We start from the raw sequence: 15,665 nt of genomic DNA, 5'->3' as shown, positions 1-15,665 counted from the left end.
CGGCGTAGTGATTGCTCAACCACGGCAAGAGGGCTGAAACGCCAGCCAGGCTGTGAGCGGGGGGAAGCGGCGGCGTGAGGGGACGCGGATAACTTCCCCCCTCCGCCAGAGCGGGGCCGGACCCCACCTGGTTTCACAGCCGCATCGCAGGGCTGGTCCGCCTGCGTGTCGCTCCGGGGGCATCGGGCAGCAGCGCAGCCGGGAGCAAGGAGCCCCCCCAGCTGTGTGGAGGGATGGGGAGAGGTTATGGGGGAGACAGCGAAACGCACCGTCCCGCCGAGTCCCGGCGTGGGCTTGCAGGTTGGCCCCGGGAGCTGGCAGCAGCCCGGCCAGGACTCCCTCCCCTGTGTCCTGGCATGGGGAACGGCAGCCCAGGCTGTACCTGAACGGGGATGCTGGGATGAGCCTTTGTCAGAAATGCTTTTGACAACTGATATTTTGACAAGTGATGTTGAGTAGGGAAGTGATCGTGCCCCTGTACTCGGCACTGGTGAGGCCGCACCTCGAATCCTGTGTTCAGTTTTGGGCCCCTCACTACAAGAAGGACATTGAGGTGCTGGAGCGTGTCCAGAGAAGGGCAGCGAAGCTGGTGAGGGGTCTGGAGCACAAGTCTTATGAGGAGCAGCTGAGGGAACTGGGGTTGTTTAGTCTGGAGAAGAGGAGGCTGAGGGGAGACCTTATCGCTCTCTACAGCTACCTGAAAGGGGGTTATGGTGAGGTGGGTGTTGGCCTCTTCTCCCAAGTAACTAGTGATAGGATGTGAGGGAATGGCCTCAAGTTGCGCCAGGGGAGGTTTAGATTGGATATTAGGAACAATTTCTTCACCGAGAGAGTGGTCAGGCATTGGAACAGGCTGCCCAGGGAGGTGGTGGAGTCACCATCTCTGGAAGTGTTCAAAAAACCTGTGGATGTGGCACTTCAGGACATGGTTGAGTGGACATGATGGTGTGGGGTTTATGGTTGGACTTGATGATCTTAAAGGTCTTTTCCAACCTTAATGATTCTGTGATTCTGTGATTTTTCTTTTTCTGTTAGAAAACACCAGTTTATTTAAAAGATACTTCTGTGGGAAAGAAAAGCTTTGCAAGAACTTGTAATCTGGAATGATTTATTCTGTTCTGGTCAGGATAAGCAAGTGTTTATGTCACATTCCCAGGTTCTAAATGACAAGTCAGACCCGGTGCCTGAACCTGAGTCTCCTGCAATCCAAATACATGCTGAAACCATCAAGCAATGAGGGAGGGCTGTCTGTCTGTCTCTCAACCTCTTTTCCTCCCATAGTCTGCTGTGGTTTTTTTCACACAAAATCATGTTCATATGCAGAACAAAAATTTTCAATCATCTCATGAATTTAAAGCCCAGATATATGTTATTCATTTCTTACTTCGGACCCTTTCCTTAGCCCACCATATTCATTACACTGGTCCATAAGCACCATTGGAGGCTATAGGGGTTGCAGAAACCCCACCTGGGGGCTGCTTCCAGTGTGTATAATGAATGAGAGATCTGTAAGGTTAGATTGGACCTTCTGTGCTGCTTCTATATTGAAGAAGCACAAAATCCTGGTTGCTCAGGGAAATGGTCCTAATTTTGCCACTTTCTTGAGTGCATGCAGTCAGTGGTGCTTGCAGCTGTAGCATAAGTAAAAGAGGAAAAAGAAATGCTGCTTGGGGCTGCCTCAGCGGGAGAGAAATGATGAGAGTGGTCTTGCTTCCTTGTGCCTTCTCACTGCAGCTGTGCCAGAGTGGAAGCAGGAGCATGGGTTTTCCCTCCGTGAAAACTTTGGTCCTGTTTTATGGCTGGCCATGGGTCTGGACGTGGACATGTCCGAGCAGTAGCAGTGGTGCAGGAGCAGCCACCAGCATACGGAAACCATCACACCCACCGTGAAGCAGTGCCCTGTGCCAGGAGTTCCCCATCGCTGTCCCCAGGGACAGCCACGCAAGGGCAGAACGGTGCTGGGGCGGCTGAGCAGGAGGAGAAGCAAACACAGAAAACGTCCGTGTGCTCCCAAAATCTGCCTTGAGCTGAATGAGATGCTTATATAAAAACGCAGTTAATTATTACAATGCAACGAAGCGAGGAAACACAGACATTCACGGCGTATCTCCTGCGTTAATTAGTTGCTAAAAATGCAGATCGCAGCTGTGAAGCTGTGAATGGGTCAGGAGCAAAACCCTCTCTCCTGGTGCCTGTGCCGAGAAGCGTTCTTCTCTTGTGAGGCTGTTCCCAAAGGTTGGCAGGGTCGGAGGCAGCTCACAAGGCAACTTGAGAAGCATGTTTGAATGAGGATGCCATCACCAAGAGCACTTACTGTTCATGTCTGCTCAAGTCTGAGAAATATCTAAAAATGCGGAGAATAGTTAAACCTAGAAATCCACTTGAATTTAAAAAACCCTTAGTCAAACCGGTGTCTGCTGTATGTGCACTGTAGAGCACATATGGAGCCAAGTGTAAAAATAATCCCTGCCTTCAGTGTCTGTATGAGCTTTGGCTGAGCACGCTAAAAGTAAGCTCAAGGATGAGAGAAGCAAGGAGCTCCACCATTATGGAGACTGAAGTTGTATGCAGGCTTCACATCAGATGGTGATGCGCCTGGGTCTGGCTGGATTGGGAGGCAAGGGAAATCTAGCAGGCTTTCTGTTTCTGGCAATGAACAGACCTGAAACCTTGGGTTGGACTTTTAAGTGCATTTGCCACCCTCAGGCAAAATCTTGGTTGCCAAAACAGCGTGAATCTAACATTTTTCTTTAGGGTTTGCAATTAAGGTTTCGTATTAGAATAATGACTGGTTTGAATAAGATCACAAGCAGGATGCCAGAAGGATATATTTCTTATGGTTGTGAATAACTCAAGCGAAACAACAAACAGTGCCAAACAAAACCAGTGTGTTTCCCCACTGGTGGCAAGACGAGCTGTAACCCCACTGGCAGCAAAAGGTGTGACTGCCCTGAACACCCTGTTACCCCAGGAAGACTCCACATCCAATTTTCCTCAAACTCTTTTCCAGCCACTTCCAATCAATACAAGCCTCTGCAGGAAGACAAAACAAGTATCCCTGTTCCCACAGGCTGTGCTTGACCCCTGGAGCTGGTGTAGGTTGCATTCTCTTACCAGCTTTTACTCCACTGCTGTTTGTTTTACACAGGAGAGAGGACAAGCTATCTACTACAGCTTCATCCTCCTCTTCTGTTCATGCTTGCCTTTTTTCGTCTCCCAGCTTTGTCAGGTACTTCACTTCTAAAGCACTTTGAGAAGAAAATTGTGCTAAACAAAACTAATGTGCAGAAGAGGACATTAAAAATGTCTTAGGATTGGGTATGAAGTCCACTTCTTTAATGTCTCACTACTGGTCACTAGTAAAATAGAAGAAAAATTAGTCTGGAAAAGATTTAAATAAATGAATGATGTTTTGCTGCAGTGTGTTCATTTACGTAAGAAATCTAAACCTTAGAGTAAGAAAAAGAGGAAAGTCTTTTTTTCTTTCAACCTGCTTTAGTTGAAGATGTCCCTGCTCATTGCAGGTGGGTGGGACTAGATGGCCTTTAAAGGTCTTTGCCAACCCAAACTATTCTATGATTCTGTGATTTTTCTCGGCATTTGGCCCCAAGAGAAGATTAATGCTAAAGAAAGAGAAAAAGTAAAAGAGGAATTAGTCATTACTCAGAAAACACTGTTATGTGTCTCAAGGTATCAGAGAGAGAATTAAGGCATTTGGTGGCCATGCAGTCGTGTACCCTGTGCATCGGAAAAGTTGTCTGGCTTTTTAAATTAATGCGCAAATAAAAATACCTGCAAATTTGTCACCACTTACGCAGAGAGTTTTTGAATGTCTATTATTTACTGAGTCAGGTCCGAAGTAGCTTTTTTCCTTCTGATATTTTTTCTCTTGTTTTTGTCTGCCAAAGGAGGAGAGTATTTCTATAGAAACTATGAAGATATTGACAATTTCAGAACATAATTAGGAGCTTTATGTGTTTCATTTTAAGGACATTTCACACTATGACCAAATAATAAGAAGAATAAAATGCTGCCAACTGAAACAATCATCCGGGATTCTTAATACAAAAAAAAAAAAAAAAAAAAAAAGACTCGTAATGCATGGAGTTAATCTCTGAATAAGGGAGCGAAATGAAATTTTTCAGTGAGGTGAGGGAAAAATTTTCCAGTAACATTGTCTGAATAGACTTGTGGTCTGCCCTGGGAGTACATCAGGTATTTGTTGTACCACAGACAATTTTTTTAATGCCAGTGTTCATTTTGTAACCATGTATTGCAACCAAAAGCAGTGTATTTAGTTTCAAGTGTGATTTTAAACCTGCAAGCATACACATACACATCGGAAAATGTAAGTAAACTCATTGAATTTACTAAGACTCCTTTGTGCTGAAAACTGAGATGGACTTGTTTGCAGGTTCATATGCTCTTTCATTTACCTGCCTGCTATGCAAGATCAGCTTCAGAAAGCTCCAGATGATAAAAAGCAACCCCAAGTTCCAGATGTGTTATGTAAAGTTGCCTTAAAAGGGTTGTTGATTTGGTTGGATTTGTTTGGTTTTAAACCTACATAGCCAGTTCATAACAGTGCCCACAGGAAAAAGGACTGGGGGTTTTTTGTGTGGTGTTGATAGTCTGGTCTTTGATTCCTTCTGCATGTCTAGTATTAGTCAAACTGGCCACACTACAGGGGACTTATGAGAAAGATGGGGACAGACATTTTAGCAGAGGCTGTAGCGATAGGACAAGGGGAGATGGTTTTTAACTAAAAGAGGGCAGATTTCAGCTAGATAAGAGGAAGAAGTTTTTCACCATGAGGGTGGTGAAACAACGGCACAGGTTGCCCAGAGAGGTAGAAGACGCCCCATCTCTGGAAACATTCCAGGTCAGGTTGGACGGGTCTCTGAGAAACCTGCTCTAGTTGAAGATGTCCCTGCTCACAGCGGCGGGGGGACGACTAGATGGCCTTTAATTGTCCCTTCCAACCCAAACTATTCTATGAGTCTATGATTTTATGATTTTTCTGGGCATTTGGCCCCAAGAAAAGATTAATGCCAAAGTACCAGATTAAGGTGGCATCATTAGAGTCTCCTATATACTTTGACATGATTTATTGCTGGGGAAGAATTGTTGTTTCTGCTGCCTCATCCTCTGGTCTTCCTTGTTCATGTTGGAGCCTACTTTTAGTCCTCTTTCCAAGCAGAGTGCTGGCTTCTGTATGATGCACTGAGTCTTTACACAAGGGAAGTTTTCTTGTGATGAAATCATATGCAGCGAAGAGCATGGCTAAGGCTTGTCATTGTGGAGTTTGTTACCCGGTGAGGGAGGTGTAACTGACTTAAGCCTTGAAAGTCTTTCACCCAGAAGTCTGCTTACTGAAGTATCATCTCACAGGTATGTGTGTGTGTGCAGAACGTGGGTGCTACCTGCACACACCAGAGCCAGGGTCCAAACCGGTGACCCTGCTAATTGTGGGAAGTCTGGTCCAATTTCGCAGGTTGGGGATGGGACCTCACCTGTCTTTCTACTGTTCTCAGAAGAAGTTTAAGTTCACTCTGTAACTGCTGCTCAGGGATAGCTCTGGCCTTCTTTCACTTCAGTGGTGAAGATGCGCAGTACGAGGATTCACGCAGTAACATGGCATCCTCCTTACATGTGAGCCGCCTGCTCTGTGCTTCCCAAATACCTGCTAAGTTTTTCCTGAGGCTTGCTTCCAAAAAAACCACCCTCTCCCCCACCGTTCATTGTTTTCTGTGATCTTTACAAAATACGGCGTTTCTGTCTAAATAGTTTGCAAAGGCCTGTGACAAACAACATTAAGTTGTCAGTCGTGAGACACTAAAGAAGTGAACTGTCTTCACTTCATACCCAGACCTAAGATATTTTTAAATGTCAGAACTTTTGACTCAGTGGTTGTCACTGGCTTCATTTTTGGGATACCCAAAACTGGAATACAAGGACACAATTTTTAGAAAGTGCTGTGTTCCCTTTCTGCAAATGTTACTCCTTAAACACATTCCAAAAACATGCATCATTTTATCAGGATCAGTCAACGCTCTGGACTTTCTGACTGCAATGCATTTCTGCCATCTTTCACATAGTCATACTTTCTAAATTCGTTTTTGGATGGCATTCTGCCTGGCAGAAACATACAAAGAAAATGGAGAGAAATATCCTTAACAATTTGTGGTTTGTAACTGTTTAATTCTGATTTGCTCTTGTTGGATAACTTTTAAAAGGATGAAATTTTACATTTGAAAATGAAAAAAAACAGGTTAGACATAGTAATTTCCTGCATATAACTGATCTATTTCTCAGTGCTGTTTATCAGGAAAATTGCTGTTGCCTTTAATTAACTCCCATCTGTTTAGTCCCAGTTGAAACCCACCTTGTCAAATCATTGCAACATCCTCCTTCCACCAGATGCAAGCCACTGTAGCTTATGTTACCACCAATTATTTTTATTTTCAGAATAATTGTTTCCTTCTGAAAATGGCATGTAGCGTCAGTGTGCTTGATTAAATGTCCAAGAACAGCTATTAAATGATCAGAGTCAAGAGAGGAGTTGTGACTTAAATGGTGACGTGTGTAGCTGGGTTTTGTTGGTGAATACCAGTGAACTCTCAGCTTGATGTGGATCCTGCAGAAGCAGGCCAACAGCGTTGTAAAAAGAAAAGCCACCTTTGTGAAAGGCTTGTTTAATTTTGCATCTCCTTGCACCTTCCATCAGGTAGCCTCTTGATGCCACCTCAGCATCAGAGCAGCACCAGCTAGCATGTATGCTCACAAACTCAGCACTGTGACTGAATTACTGTGCAAGCACAGAATAATCCAGGGAAGCTAGATCTGAACCCTATAGAAGCTAGAAATGCATCCCAGTGTGATGGACTGTTCTTCCACAGGGCATCTCTGGCAACACTACGGGTCTTCACCAACACCAAGGGATTAGTATGTAGTCTACAGCTACCAATGCCAAGTTTCTGGACAAATCCGCTCACACATTTAGCCATTGGATTTCCCAGTGGGACTAAAAATTTATAGGAGACAATGATTTGTCCAATAGGAAAAAAAATAATTTAAAAAAAAAAAAAAGACAAAGAGAATATAATAATAATTGAGGTTTTTTACTCATAGTGAGATGGAGAATCAGTTAATGTGAGTGGCACTGTTTTTTGAAAAAGACAGCCACGTTTGCTTTCATAATAGCATTCTCTCATTTTTTCTGTAGGTCCAGCTGCCCAGCGCCAGGTCCAGAATGGGCCATCTCCGGATGAGATGGAAGCTCAGAGAAGGTGAGTTAATCAGTTATGGTAGAGTTGTAGTTTGTAACTCGGATGAATGTGTCTTTTCGCTTGTACCTGTTTTAAGCTGATTCTGAGTTTTCTGTAGTTACCGCTAATGATTCTGTAATGACTTTTAAAGGGTGAACTGAAGCTCTAGGTAAACTCTTTGCTCCAAGGCAAGCAATGTTCAGAATTAAAGACAAAACATGTTTAAAAGCAGTTTGTAGAGTATGTGTTTCTCGAGCGCATTAAGCAAGCCTAACCTTACCCTGTTCTGGATCACCTGCTGGCAGCTGACGGTCATATGGCCCAGGGAGCATCTGATGGACCATATACACTCTCAGTAATAGCTTAGGCCCATTTTGTGTATGGCTACTTCCTATATTGTATGCCATTCCTTTTACGAATGTTTTGCTCTACTCCGGGATAATAAATGAAAGTGTGAAGTCATACCCTTCACTTTTACACATATGTCAGACTTAGTGCCATTATTGCACATGGCCTTTTCTCTAGCTGCTAGGAGTGGTCTTGACATCAAAGGTGAGGTGGGCAGGAGTGTCTGGCATTAGATTCCTGTCTCCATAATGAAATTATGAGGCCCATCTCATAACCTGCTGATGTAGCCCAGGTTCCTGTAGCAGCAGTAGAAATCCCTGTAGCGGCAGCATCTTCAGCTTCCTTCGCTAAGTATAGGACATACCCGTCCCGTTCTGGACAAAGTCTTCTAGTCTGACCGGTAGTCCGTGCTTTCAGAGCTGTGATCTGTCTGCCCGGCATCGGTGGTGGCCCCGCCAGCAGCTCTGCTTAGCCAGGCTTGTGCTTCCCTGTTGAAGTGTATCCTTGGGCACACAAAAAAAGCACCTCTGTTCCCCATATTCCTGCTCACTGCAAGTGCGTTTCTGCTACTGTACGAGAAACACCTGAGAATATTCTGCCATGACACGTGTAAGGTGGTGAGCCTCGCTCCATCAGGAGTGCGCTGGAGGACAGAAACCGGCAGGACCCGTCGCTGCCCCAGGTTTGGTGCCTGGCTTTGCTTAAATGAGGTGTCTGCCTTTGCTCCTGTAAAGAGAGGAGGATCAGCCGGTGCAGGTAGCCCTCCAGAGGGCTTGCCCCAGTGTTTGGTTCAGATAATAAATAGCTTTGTAAGGATTTTAGTGGAGCCAGACCTGCAGGGGCAGTTCAGCACCAAAGATGTCGGCTGTTGGTCCGATGTGACAGGCGCTCGGTGGGCTCTGCCTTTCTTCGTAGGTGCAGCCTGTAAGCAGGCAGGGTCCCTCCTTGCAGGGTCCAGGGACTGCCCTGGCCCTGTGCGCTGGGTGGTTTAATGTCACGCGCTCCTGCAGCAGCAGAGGTGAAGTGTTGCGATATATCATTTGCATTGATGCTCCAGGGCCACCGTTCCGACTGGGTCCGAGGGGAGCTGCTGCCCCGAGGCGGGGGTGCCGCCTGTCCCCACCCCCCCGCTGAAGGACCTCATCCCGCTCTTCATTTAACCAGCGGAAATCACTGATCCTTCGGACCATATGTAACTCAGACCTCAGATTTAGGTGTCTGGTCCATACATTTAAAGTGTAAGCAGCGTAACTACATTAGGGAAAAACAATATTTTATTTATTGTTTTTTGTTTAGAGACAGTAAAAGCCTTTTGGGTAGGTATTATTTGACTGCTACAGGGCACATGGTTCTGGGAAAGCTTCTTTTGCTCCACTGGACTGGAATAATCTATGCCAGTAGATGCACTTAGATATTACTGCATCTGCACTAGAGGATTTTCAGCTTTAATTATGCTGATGCATTCTTTAAGCATAGAGCAGACCTAATTTTAGGCCTAGCTTTTTTTAAACATCTTCTAAGCAGGCAAGGAAATGAAGCTATGGTAACTACCCTGCAAATTTGGCTGTTTAAAAGGTTTTTTAGAGACCTTTACAACAAATGTTGAAAGACTATGTTTTTAAGTTAGAGTGTAATTTGTCCCCTCTTGTACTTTACTCCTTGCATACTCCTTAAGCAGCCTTGAGCCAATCTCTGGCTTTATTTAGTTCCACTGGAATAAATTTTACTTTCTAATAGTGTAAGAACTTCTCCTTTTAGCACGGGTGGGAAGGTGCATTTGGCACATATAAACCACATCTGCCCAAGGGCAGACAGGACTGGCATGAACCCCAATGACTTTAAATGGTGGTGGCTGACCCCTATTTTGGGGAGCACCTCGCACCCGTATCTGCTCTGCCACAGCTCTAATGACTTGGAGACGTCTTTCTTACCCATATTTCTTTCCTGGTCTGCCAGGCTGGAGTTTTCCAAGTCTGTCCTCCAGATAAACCTAGAATTTCCCCTAGGTTTAACGAAGAAAATGTATGTCAAGTTGTTGTTCATCATCAAATTTTGCTCATAAATGCCAACCGAAGGTAGAGGATGGTATGCTTAGGAAATTCTAAGTACATGTGTTTACAATTGAAATTTTAGCAGTGCAATAGATGCTGTTGTATATGTGCTCAGCCCATAACTATCAAGTCAGAGCCGGGGTATGTACTGAAGTAAAGATTTCTATTTATTTGGTTTAAAGGGTCGTAGCTTAAATGAAACTAGTTGAATCAGCCAACTCAGGCTGTTCCTCAAAACTGTTTCCCCTTTGCACATATAATAATTGTCTCAGCTGCCTATAACAGTTTTCCAGAAATTACCAGTGTTCAATGGATTGCATGACCTGAACATAAAACCAGTTTAGGATTGATCCCTCCACAGCAAATAATTATAATTGTGGATTTTCCTGTCCCATCTATTGAATGAGACTTTAAATATGGGAAATTTGTTTTACAAATTAAGGCATTCTTTTTTCCTTACATAATGTAACTTTATTTTTCTGGACTTTTTTCTAAAAAAGCTTTATTTATACGTAAGAAGATAGAATTATTTAAAATTGCAGGCTCAGAAAAGTACAAGTAAAAATGTATCATCAAGGAGATCTCTCTAAAATACTACATAAGGAGTCAAAATAGAAGTGTTGCCTGGAGTTAAGCTTGCCTTACCGTGAAGTACAGTTGTTACAGAAAAAAGAAATCTCTATGCAATTAAAACATACGTGTAACAAATTCAAGGCAAACTTGGTGTAGAATTCACGGAAGAAAATTGTAACAAACCCTATTACCAAGTGCTCCAGTAAGGTAATTGCAGAGTCGTGTTTTAGTATTGTTGAAATCTTTAGCCCATATCCACCCGCATGGTGAAAAGCCCGGCAAATATCCTAGTTTTCAGCTCTCGGGCTTTTTAACAAGAAGAGGAGTGCCGGGGCGGGTTCGTGCAAGGGTGACGGCTCCTTCCGCAGCAGCGCTGGGGCGTGCGAGAGCAGACCTCTGCTGACGGAGCCTGGGAACGGCGCGGCTCCGGGAAGCAGAGCCTGGGACACGGCTTGGCAGTGCGTTTCCCGGCGGGACGCCAGGCCTGGGTAGCACGGGAGGTAGCAGCTCCTGGGTGGGGCAAGGTGCCAAAAAAGCAGCATCGCGATCTGCATTTGTGGAGGAGAGCCGGTGGTCGTGGTCCCCGTGGCCACGCTGGCCGGCACACGCGTGGCTGCGCCGGCACGCGAAGTGGCAGGCTGTCAGTGCCAGCAAAGGGCTTGGCTGTGCAGCTGGGCAAAACAGGTGTTGTACAGCCACCACCTGAGCGCAGATCAGGCTTCTTTATATTTTCATTTTAAGTCCTACAAGTCCTTTGGGCTCCCGATCCGTAAAGACTCAGGACTGTGTTATTTTATGCGAGACCCTCCTTACTCTTCCCTGGCAATGCTCATCCGCTCCAGGTTAACCACACGCATGGTTGCTGCGTTCTCCTGGACCGGGGGCACTGACCGTGCCTCCTGCAGAGCCTGTTGAGGAGTTAAATGGATCAACCAGCCGCCACAGTGTCCGGCAGGTGCGGGGCGATGTCCTGGCTGCGCTTGCCCAACGCGTGCAATGGCACCGCTGCGGCCAGGGCGAGTGAAATCAAACCCACCTCCCTCCCACAGGAACAGCATTTCCGTGAGGGACTGGCTCACACCACCCGAGACATACAGCTTGAGTGCTTCTCCATGTGTAAAGCTTTTACTCAAAATTATAAAGAATACATAATGACCGAGGGTTTTTTCATTGCTATTTTAGACAAGTGATGGAGCAACAGCAACAGCGCCAGGAATCTTTGGAAAGAAGAACCTCTACCACAGGCACGTATCAAACCAAGCAGATAGTCTCGCCCTGCTTCTCTCCTCTAGCTGTAGTCAGGTTTTGTGTGGTGCTATACAAGAGCTAGACTGCTAAAAACGGGTATAGTTCTGATTTGCTTTTAGAGCATTTTCAGCCAGGGACTTACATGCGTTTGGGCCTGGCTGTGCTGTTTCGCAGAGGCTCAGGTCCGGGGCGTGCAGGTGTAGCTAGGCAGGTTTTGCACTTGGCAAAACTTGTACAGCTGAGGGGGGTTTTAGGCATACCGAGGGGGCCTGGCCATGCTTCTTCCACACCCATGAGGAAAGCAGGTAGCAAAGATTGACTCTGCTTTTCCAGGGGATGTCAGCATGAAAGGGTGGACGTGCTGGATGTGCCAGGTCAGGCGCTCCCCATCACTCTGCAGCACAAAGCAAACCGCAACGCAGAGGAAAATATAGCTCTAAATGCTCATTGATGGGGTTTTTGTGGCCATGAAGTCAGGATTCTTCAGTGAGCTTAATGGAAAAAAAAATGTATATTTAATGAGCTTACAAAAATCTGCTATAGCATATTAAGTTGCACTAAGCTGCGAGAAGAGGTGACAGGAATAGCTTATAACCACAAAGTATGGCTTTGCCTCTCTGAAAGAAGGCAGAGCAAGCCAGCGAAGATGGCCATCTTGTGTTTGGGCTTTTGTTTTGGGTAAGTTTTTTCAGTTAATTTGGCTACATAAGTGAAATGCTTTTCCCCAGCTGTTACAACTTCCTAGTTTTTGACTTGAAACCAGCTCAGACATACACACATACCACAGTCAGTGACAGCAGTTGTTGGACTCCCGTTTCAGCAGAGGTTACTGTGTGCTGTTCCGCATAGGGAACACAGCCAAAATCCTGCCTTGGCGTCCGCAAGGAGTGGGACGTGGCTGCCAGGGGCTTCTGGCTGTCCCCTCCCTGGCTACGAAGTGGCCACCGCTGTGTTCAGCGTGTCCCTTTGCAGCTGCCCCTGGTGCATGGGTGATGCTCGCGATCCTGACCCAGATTCACACGGGACTCCGGAGCCCCACGAGCACTGGAGCACACAGCCCCCCTGTGCTGCCAGGGTCCTGCTCCGCGGAGCCCGCCGGTTCTGCCGAGGGTTGGAAACCCCCAAGCCGGTGCCTGCACCATCTCCTCTTTGTTTTGAGTTTCTGTTTGCGTTTACTTCACGGTTCCTTTTTCTCCATTCTGCTTTGCCTTGGTTTCGTTCCTTGCCGTGTACCCATCTTACTCTTTTCATTTGTCTTTTCTGTCCTTTTAGTTTCCACCCTTCCGATAAGCGTGTGCTCTCCCCGCTCTCAGCTCCAGTCTCCTCCTCCCGCCTGCAGTAACTGCGGTGCTCCCGCCACTGGCGCTGTGCCCCCGCCACCACCTCACGCCCGCGCTGTCTCTGTGGCACCCGCTGGCCCTGGGCCCACTAGTCACTCCTCTTCCAGACCCCGGCAGGGAGCCAGAGAGCCCCCGCGGCTCCTGCACAGGCACTCGGCCTCCGAGCTGCCGACGGCCCCAGGTTCCTCCCCTCCAGCCTGCCCAAACCACAGCACCGTAACGCCAGGCATCAGGCAAACCTCGCTGTCTCCACCACCTCCCCATCCTTCCCACATGCCCTTCGCTTCTCGCCAGCCTCTCAGGCGCTCTTCTCTTTCGTGCTCTCCTCGGTCTTCTGCTTCCCCCACCGCAAATGGACCACCTCTGCAGAGGGGTGATGTCCTGCAGCCGCGTGGTCCCACCATCCTGCCCGTGATTCCTGTCCTGCCTGACAGGGTCAGGGGACCCACAGATAAAGCAGGCCAGGAGACCTCGGCAAACGTACCTCTGAATGGCCATCCTGAAGAACAAATTGCTTTAGGCCCCTCTGGGACCCAGGTGAAAAGCGTGGACAGGTCCTTTCCACACCTAGGAGCTGCACCCTCCTCCCTGCTGCCCACCATCACCAGCTCCCCCAGCTCCTTTGGCCAGGCTCCCTCCCCATCCTCCCATCCATCATCTCGTCCTCCACAGCAGTGGTATCAGCCCATGTCACACTGTCTTCCATTGCCTCCCCCTTACGCTGCTGTCTCTGAGGTGACTATGCCCAGGAGGACCCCTCCTTACATGACTTCATCAGCCATTGCCCACTTGAGTAAGTACTGATTTTGAATGAGTTGTGACCTGTAGAAAGCCTGAGCTTTCAGCTCTTTCAAAAGCCCACTTGGCACTGCCCGTGACCGGTAGAAAAAGGGCTCGAGAGACCCAAGGCTACTCCTGCTCTACCTGCTTTCTGAAACCAAGGTATCGAAGAGTATCGAAATCACTCAGGACTGGTCCAGGGACCTTCCAAGCTAAAAGCAAGGCAAAAAGCAAGAATTACAGGACCAAGGCCCTGTAGCTGGGTTGCAATGCATGTTCTTACTGTATTAGCCCAGAAGGAGATTTTTATCATTCAGCAGAGTCAAATTGCATTTGGCAGTGAGCTTCGTACAAAAACTATATTCAGCTGGTCCATCTATAGTGGAAGGGCTCTTCTGAAGCTGGAGGCCAGGTCTGCAATAGACTTCTTGTCTGTGTAGCCATATTGGTAGAGGTTGTGATTGTTACTCTTTTTCTGAAGTGGTATTTCTGTTACCAGCAAAAGATATAACATAGATTTTGTTATAGTTATCTGGGTAACTATATAGTATAGTTACCTGTGCTTGTGTAATTTATTTCATTCTAAAAACTCTTCCTGATCTAAACTGCATTTATAGTTGAAGGCTTGTCACTATAACTATTCCAGCAAACCTTTTTTCATTGCAGGCAGATCAAGAGCTTGGGTCTGCCACTTTGCGTATGGTCTTGATTTCTAGTGCTCATCTAAGGCCTGCGGAGTCAGAACAGTTACGAGTAATGCCTGTTTGCAATGCAGATCATACGTTTTGTGACTTGGATCCATTCCTGTTCATAACCACACATAATGCTTAAATGATGCGCCTAGAAAAGGAAAAAAGCCGAAATGTTTCCTTCTACTTTCTCCTAGAAATATTACAGCAACCGCTGGAGGCTCAGTCCTTCAGCTGATATAAGTCCTTGAAATCCACTTAGTTCAATAAAGTTATTTTAAACTCACATCAGTCCATTATTTTGACTCAGTTCAATTTTTGCCTCAGGCTGGCCTCTAATTAGGTGGGTGTAGTTTTGCAATTACAATTAACTGTACCCACAATGAATTACTAGCTATTATGTTCGTGAACCAAAGAGGACTTGAAACGTTTAAAGTATTTCTAATAGCAGCTATGGTTCATTTTAAGAATGGAATCGGGAGTGTGAAATAATGGCAGAAGTAACCACAGGAATAAAGCAGTATTGTAAGAAAACCTAGATAAGAAGAAAACCAGGCTGCTAATGTTAAATACAGTTTCCAAACATTCCTCAGTCAAAACCCGTCTGTCTTTCAAAGTAACACTTACTGAACAACCGAACTGGTGATTATACATCACGAGCAGCCTGAGAGGGTGTATCGTGGGGAGGTACCCTCAGCGAGGCGGGTTCGTTCAGCTGACCCACTACAGACAGGCAGAATGCCACAGAGCTGCCCACCATCAGTCCCTCCAACAGGCTGAGCTTTGGGGAGCTTTGCTCAGCCGGGGGGTGCTTGGAGCTGGACTCTGCCCTGTTATTTTGCAAGACCGGCTGCGACCACGCGCTCTGCGTTCAGCGGAAAGGAGGACATGTCGCTGCAGCTCACAACTGCGGTGAAAAGCTGATGTTCACTAAGTCCACGGAGTTGGCTGATACAGCGTATTATCTCCATGTGGAAAGCTACGAGAGGAGCAGAAGAAGGTGGCACTTGTAAACTGGGAAGCGTTCTCTGTGTTTTGATTTTGGGACAGAATAAAACACTAGCCCAGCCGGGGGGAGGGAGAGGGCTAGTTTTTCAGTGACAGGGTCTGGCAGGAGGACACAACGGTAGCTGACTTGACCATCGATGCAACCACCGTTTCCCATTCTTCTGCATGCTTGGTGCTTCCTTGCGCTGCTCGCTCATCACGCAGTCAGGTCACAGCCTTGGCAACGGGAACGTGACCTGGCGCGTGGGCTGGAGGAGACTGCGCTTCACGTCTAATTCTCCTTCTCTGCGTTTCAGGCCCCGCACTTCCACCTGGCCATCCCAGTGGCGCTGCTGTGATCCCTGCTTCGTCCGGGGGGCC

General features: G+C 46.8%; 1 protein-coding gene across 1 annotated transcript in view; it reads left to right on the top strand.

Moving 5' to 3' along the window:
- Window positions 1–15,639, top strand: part of LOC104625659 (ena/VASP-like protein) — a gene marked incomplete at its 3' end in the record, with an annotated part of 65,883 nt that extends 50,244 nt beyond the window's left edge. The window contains exons 3-6 of the mRNA XM_010293346.1: window positions 7,226–7,289; window positions 11,423–11,484; window positions 12,761–13,621; window positions 15,602–15,639. Coding sequence (XP_010291648.1) covers window positions 7,226–7,289; window positions 11,423–11,484; window positions 12,761–13,621; window positions 15,602–15,639 — 1,025 coding nt within the window. The remainder of the gene's footprint in view (window positions 1–7,225; window positions 7,290–11,422; window positions 11,485–12,760; window positions 13,622–15,601) is intronic.
- Between the last annotated feature and the right edge of the window lie 26 nt (window positions 15,640–15,665).

This window comes from Phaethon lepturus, unplaced genomic scaffold, assembly GCF_000687285.1.
Source record: "Phaethon lepturus isolate BGI_N335 unplaced genomic scaffold, ASM68728v1 scaffold34928, whole genome shotgun sequence".
NCBI lineage: Eukaryota > Metazoa > Chordata > Aves > Phaethontiformes > Phaethontidae > Phaethon > Phaethon lepturus.
The sequence above is the reverse complement of the archived record's forward strand: the minus strand, read 5'-3'. Positions and strand labels throughout refer to the sequence as shown.